The sequence below is a fragment of the Eptatretus burgeri genome, chromosome 8, assembly GCF_056783735.1.
Source record: "Eptatretus burgeri isolate ZD-2024b chromosome 8, Ebu_testis_v1, whole genome shotgun sequence".
NCBI classification, from domain to species: Eukaryota; Metazoa; Chordata; class Myxini; order Myxiniformes; family Myxinidae; genus Eptatretus; species Eptatretus burgeri.
Window position 1 is genome coordinate 2293625 of NC_140968.1, and position 7085 is coordinate 2300709.

The 7085-nt window shown below is 45.4% G+C and overlaps 1 protein-coding gene across 3 annotated transcripts; it reads right to left on the minus strand.

Moving 5' to 3' along the window:
• Positions 1-2634: 2634 nt before the first annotated feature.
• MKRN2OS (MKRN2 opposite strand) lies at positions 2635-6541 on the minus strand. Of its 3 annotated transcripts, none has more exons than XM_085890574.1 (5): positions 6420-6541; positions 5484-5726; positions 4724-4773; positions 3993-4155; positions 2635-3848 (listed from the first exon to the last, which is right to left on the minus strand). In XM_085890574.1, the coding sequence occupies exons 2-5, from the start codon at positions 5687-5689 to the stop codon at positions 3602-3604; spliced, it is 666 nt and encodes a 221-aa protein (XP_085746700.1). In that variant the 5' UTR covers positions 5690-5726; positions 6420-6541; the 3' UTR covers positions 2635-3601. The 3 variants fall into 3 exon arrangements, with proteins under 3 accessions (XP_085746700.1, XP_085746701.1, XP_085746702.1); XM_085890575.1 differs by having other exon boundaries at positions 3982-4155; XM_085890576.1 differs by lacking the exon at positions 6420-6541 and having other exon boundaries at positions 5429-5726.
• Between the last annotated feature and the right edge of the window lie 544 nt (positions 6542-7085).

Here is a 7085-nt window from a genome sequence, read left to right on the forward strand (position 1 = left end):
ATCGTGATCACACCCAAGTTCTTTCAACAGACCGTTGATGTCACTGCAGAATGTCATCGTGTCTTCCATCTCAAAGAACTCAGCCATGTCTCTGTGACGTGCTCTGAACAAGGATATCTTGGTGTTAGGTTCAAGTAGATTCCACTGCTGCAGCCTTGATCCAAGCAGCTCTGCCTTCGCCTTTGACAGCGAGAGATCTCTTACAAGATCATTTAAGTCTCCCTGGTTCAGAAGGTGTGATTCTTGAGTGTCGGGTTCAAAAGGTTCATCATCACCATCCTCTTCACCACTGCTTACAGCTATGTTCTGATCAGCTGGAGGTGTTGGAACGGGGTTCTCGTCATCATGAGGCACAGGTTTACGAGCAGAGACGCAGTCAGTGTACTTGATGTGACCTTTATTCTTCTTGTTGAAGCCGGCGATGCTTGTGCAGCAGAAATAACAATCATCATGATGATTCTGCGGCTCACGCCATATCATGGGCACCGCAAATGGCATGCTCGCGCGCTTGCCCACCAACCACTGAGTCAAGGTTGTGTGACAGCTTGTGCAGCAGATGTGTGGTGCCCAGCTCTGTTCTTGGTCCCCCACCTTACACCCGAAGTAGTGAAAGTAGGCGGCCTTCATTTTCACTGCTGTAGATATACTTCGCTGTTGATCTTTTTTGGTATACCGACCACAGACATAACAGAAGTTGTCAGGATGATTGGTACAGGAGCGCCTACTCATCTTTATCTGAAAGAAAGAAATATAACACAAGTTAACAACAATTGTACGAAATAGACATGTTAAAGACATATGTAAATTTCATTGAAATCCTGACTTCTAGGCAATGGGAATATTTCTGTTCCTGAAAATCCTGACGTGATACAGCAAAACGGTTATGATTTTTGAAATCAGCGTACCCAAATTAGTCTTAATCACTTTACACATCTCCAGTAAAAAAAAATTTTTGAAATTTGTTGTTCAGTGTTATCTGTGCTAATGCCCGGCTTGATTCCCGCAAACAAAATTCAAACAGCTTGCCTACTTTCGGAGATAATGGTATAAGCGATTTCCATTTGCGGCGATATTATGACGTCAACTTTTTTTTCTTGGAAGAATTTCCCAAATCGGAGATGGTCACTGCCTGCGCGTGGGCTTTCTACATATACATAGCAAGTTTCACGAAGATCCGATGAAAACTCTGGGTTGTGAAACAAAATATGTCAAAAAATAGGAATGACGTCATAAAAATTGATATCACGTCATAGTGATGCATCATATGTGCGGTAATTCATCTCTGCTAATGCCCTGTTCGATTCCCGCAAACAGAGTTCAAAAAGCTTGCCCAGTTTGAGATAATTTTTAGGCGATTTCCATTAGTGGAGATATTTTGACGTCATAACTTTTTTTCTCGGAGGAATTTTCAAAATCGGAGATGGTTCCTGTCTGCGCAGGGTATTTTTACATATATACGCCAAGTTTCAGGAAGTTTCGATGAAAACTGTAGGCTGTGAAACAAAAAAAGTCCACAAGAAGAAGATGAAGAACAACAACGTGAGTAAGAATTAGAGGTCCTCCACGAGGATCTAATAATACACAAAGTGTGAGTTCGGACTTTCACAGAGAAGGGGCTCCAATATTTAAACCAATCATTAATTATCTGGGAGGTAACTGGTGGAGGACAAAGTGCCCGCTCACGACAAGTTACCCACAATGCGTCTGTCCTGAATACGTGAAGAGAGGCGGACACAAGAATCGTGCTCCACGCCATCGATCTGTGAAAAGGCCATTCGAGACTCCCATCGTTTGCTGTGATGACGCAACGTCTTCGTCATGAAACGGTACGTTACTGCCGTGGAGATGTGCAGGCTCGTGATGTGTCCATGCGTGCTCGTTATTCGGGAAAGATGGTCACACGTGACACGTCAACTCTCCGTACCTGTCCACAGCATGTCAGGAGAGGTGGTCGAGCGGGAACAGAGCGGGAACATGGTTACCCAAGCGCTCAAGATGTCTGTGAAAGAGTGTGCCTCCATTAAACTGAGGAACATCGCCCATCTGTACTGTGGTGACAAGGTCGACAATCTCATCTACCAAGACATTGTCCGTGTCTGATGGCTGGTTTGTCTTGCACGTTCGTGTGCACCAAATACGTACGAACGAGGAATCGTGATTACTCCGCTCGATGAAGACGACACCGATGGTGATTGTTAACATGGCATCGCATCTCTTGATAGCTCTGCTTTATGAAAACAAGTCTTCCATGTACATCAGGTGGTGACAGTCTCCACGTTCAGCAATTCTTCGTGTCGGGAAATTTAATCTGATGAACAATCACGTGATCATTCGCAATGTGAACACTAAATATATAAACAACGAGCAAATACGACCCGTCGCTTTGCTGACGGGGTGTGAAGGAGAGGGGGGGTGGAGTAAGAGAAAGGGAGAGAGAGGGGAAGGGGAGGCAGACAGGACGGAGGGAATGGAGGGGCGGGGAGAGGAGGGAGGGGAAGTGAGGAGTGGGTGAAGAAGGGGAAGCGAGGAAAGGGAGTGGAGGTGGGGAGAGCAATGCCTCACGAAACGTTGCTATACACTGCGGGAGGGGGTGCAAGAGAGGGAGAGAGACAGAGACAGAGAGCGACAGAGGTGTGGGAGGAGAGTGCTGCATTTTATTCGGAGGGGGAGTGAGGAGGGGACAGACAGAGTGGGGGGGGGAGCGGTGAGAGGAGGGGTGGAGGTGGTGTTTCCAAAGAAAGTGATATGTTAGGCTTAATGACCAAACACAAATAAATATTTTTAAAACTCATGTCAGAACAGCTGTCCACACAACAACACAACAGAGTTTGGAAGTACCGCTCACGTACGACCTAATGATCTTATCGAGCGTGAACATCGAAAACAAAGCATTGCGATCAGACATCATACTTAGGTACAAAAAAAGAAAGAAGGCATTGCTGAATGAGGTGTTAAAATCAGTGATTTTGGACTAAACGATGCAGAAATCAAGAAAATGAGCAAATACCAAGACCTCAAGAATGAAGTGAAAAGATCATGGAAGCTGAAGAATGCCAAAGTAGTACCAGTGATGAAGAAGAACCTCACAGAGATATTAATCACCATCCCTGGGAATATCACTACAAATGAACTACAGTTGGAAGCCGTCCCGGGCTCAGTGACGATCCTGAAGAGAGCCCTCAGCACAAAACTTTGAAAACAGAAAACGTCACGGCTTGGTCTTTGGATCGTGACCCCTTACCGTAATGAAGGTGATACTTTGAGCCCACCCTGGGAGGACTCCATTCCACATTCTGAAACTCGGAGTACAAGGAGGTTCGTAAAGGACGGACAAATCAAGACAGTATATGATATTTGAACCTGAGATCCCAGCATGAGTTCGGTGTTCAGTGGGGTTTGGGGGAGGGGGCATGAGTTGGGTGTTTAGAGTGGCTGCGGAGGATCAGCACAGCAACACAAAACTGTGCTTTTATTTAACCTCAAAACCCCTAAGAGTGCGTTCGCCACACTTGTGGTGTCGTTTTTAATCTGCTTGTATTTTGTTTCTCTTTTCAATTACCTCCACTCTGTTTTTTGTTTAACCAGAAAGAATCCAGAAACATCATGAAAGCATCATCGAAGCCAGCGAGTCGGTGCTGTATGCCGCACACGCCGTATTAACAAGGTGGCATCCATGCTGCGTTGCTCCTTCAAGTAGGAAGAGGTAGCGAGAGGCACGGCGCAAGACGGGCAGCACATAAAGGGCTGTGAAGTCCAATTTGGAGAGCGGTGGATGCTGCTCTCGGGCAAGAACACTGTTCCAAAAATCCAAGGCAAAATCCAGGCAGTTGTGATGATGTTCATCGTAACTGCACAAAAACACACGTCAGCCAAAAATGTCAGCCGCAAAGCTCAAAACTCAACATGAAACGTGATGAGACCACGCGGAAGCAAATTTGATGAGATAAAAGGGTGACATTTGTTAATAAATATGATTATTACAATCTGCTAACCGCAGAGATTGCCAGGCAGGAATCTCGGAAAACGTGTCCAGCCAGGCGTCCCAGGCGTGTCGAACTGCGAGGGCACTGGCCCCGAGCAGCGGCACGACCAAGCACTGCCCCCAGCCATCGCCATCTCTACCGACCCCATCTGGGCCAAAACTAAACACTTCACCTGCAGTGACACCACAAGTGCTCAATAGGAATGCGAGAAACTTAAAACGTATTCAATAACGAATCTTTTGTGGTTCATTTTGTTCTTTTCCATTGTTTCTTTTTCAAATTCCAGCTGTTCCATGAGCCTCGATCATTGCAAAAAAAAACAACAACAACAACAACAACATAAAAACCATTCAATGCATGTTATCATCAATAAAAATAGTAAATAATAACATCATTCCTTTCGTGCCGGGAAGGCACATTGGGCTGCCGAGGCAGTTTCATCATCAAGGAGTACGGTCCTGGACGGGTCGCCACTCCGATGCAGGTTACCCCGAATGGTTATTACCCCAGTACACCGGTACTCATTTCACCGACCTCAGAAGGATGACAGGCTGAGTCAACCCCACCTGGTGTTCATTCAACAGTTGACAGGGGCTCCAACTAAGGACTCTGAAGTCCCAAGCCAGCCACCTTAACCACTAAGCCAACACCAGGCTATCAATGCACGTCATAAAGCCAGTATATTCATCGTTAACCAAATACAGACATGAACGTAACAAACGAGCTTCCAGATGACTTACCATTGGATGAAGTGATACCCACGTGCAAGTCGTCATCTGTTTTATATCCGCTGCAATAAAGAGGAATAAGTGGAGTTACCCACGGATGTTCGCAAATGCAGACTGAGCCTCGTGAAAGAGCAAACCTGTTCATAAAGGTCGTTTGTCCATTCAACTTCCCTGGAGTAAAAACACCAATCCCCAAAATAATTTATTTATTTTGAACAAATGTAATTTTATTCTTGCCTTGTATGTACCAACTGGGCTTGCTGGATGGCCTACGGGTACGCACACTCATCTCTAAGCTGTTACGCCTGGGTTCGAATCCTGACCCAGCTTTTAACTGCCATCATCATCTGGTGTTTCACGGGCAGGGCGATGCATCGACGCGTGTGCCGTCCGTCAGAAGAACGTCAACCCAGAGATTCCGTCCGCCAGCACGGGTTGTTTGTGAACACTGAAGATCCCAAGGTGTGTATCGTTTTCGAGGATGGAAGTATACCCGAGCCAAATTACAAATTCCGGCCCAAACTGTGGGTATTAAGCACTCCGCTCTTCCGGGATACCCCTTGACACCAAGTTGCAGTGCTTGTTATCTCACAGTGTGGTTGTTGTCTGGACACCAGCTCCTACACTACAAACCATGTCTAACGACAAAGTTGGCAACAATAAACACAAAAACACAACGTCCAATGTTCTACAACTGGTCGGTGTGATGATACGTACATCAGAGGGAAGAGCACATCACACATCGAAATGAATGGGCAGCAGGTTCAAGCACCTTAAAAAGCCACCAAGAGTGGGCTGCAACACAAAGGCAAAAGGATGGCGATGCCCAGAAACGATGGGGCTTGGCAGAGCTATCGGGGGTTCTGGCAGGGGGTTCAGGGCCAGTGGTGCACGGCAAGCAGGGCAACATGTTGGGAGATCGACGACCACGGCGCGGATGCTGCAGTGAGTGAAGATGAGTAGTGGTGGGGCACTCATGGCATGTCAGATGAGAGCCATTGCTGGAGTAGCAAAGCTGTGGCACACATTACACATCATTAATTATTTTCAATTCAGCTGCTTATGTCAACAACAACAACAAAAACAACAAAAATTTATAAAAACTCATGATATTGCATTTTATGCCAAAAAGAGATTTTTCCCCTTGGTGGGGGGTTTAGGGTGGAATTCGTGTCGAAATCCCAAACTACAAACAGACTCAGCCCTGTCAACGTTCCCACCTGAACCCCTGCACGTGACGGAGGTTCAAATCCCATGTACCACGTGACTGTCCATCGTCCACCCTCGACCACTGGTCCGATCTAATTGAAACTTGCCAGGTTTATTGCTGGGGACTTGTGGATGTGCCTTTTCAAGGTTTGATATTAATCGGACAAGCGGTTCCCAAGTTATGGCCATTTATTTACCAAACCAATGACAGGACACGGTGCTATGACGTCACAATTGCCATTACAATTCTTCTTCTTAATTTGATATGACGTCACAATTGACGCTGGGGACCTGAGTATGTGCCTTTTCAAGGTACGGGCACGCACGTACGGGCATGCACCAGTTAGTAAAATAGCTCCACAGTGCGTACGTAGTAAATAGATGATGTCGGAGGTAAAAGGGAGAGGGAAATATCGAACATATACTTCAAAGATTTATTTCTCATTGTCATAAAATGGGTGAAAGATTTATCAAGCGAGGCATAAATCCGTTTCATTACCCTGAAGACAAAGTGCTCAAAACTCGAATATTTCCACCTTTCGAGTCTCCGCCGTCAAGGAAGTTTGAACTTCCGCGTTGAGAACGTAACGAGTCATGCATTTGCGTGATGACGTCACGCGTATTTTGTCAATTCCCGCTGTGGCGAGATTTAAATTTTATGCTTTAATTGTATTTTCATCGCACGTTATTGATTTATATATTTTTTCCATACAAACTGCCGGCTCACTCACCAGCAGGAAAAAAATGGTCCGCTCTTCGCAGTTTCCGGTCAATGCGACGTTGCACGTATTAATTTTCCCCGCCCCCTGTTATTTGGCCACGCCTCCACAGCTTACAGCTTTCACCGCCTCATTCTGAATGAGAATGATCTGTGTTTCCCTTTCTCCACGAGGACCTCCTTGAGGAGTGTTGCCGCGTCATTTTAAGCGGTGCTGTGTTCCCGATCATTTAATGAGCAGCATAAATGTCCGCAACGTGCAAAAAGAGTTTTCATTTTGAAAAAAATAAACATATTCATTCGGTAATTAAATTATATATATATATATACAGGCAAAATGTGAGGAATGGTTGAGGATGAATGAATGAATGAATGAATGAATGAATGAATGAATGAATGAATGAATGAATGAATGAATGAATGAATGAATGAATGAATGAATGATTT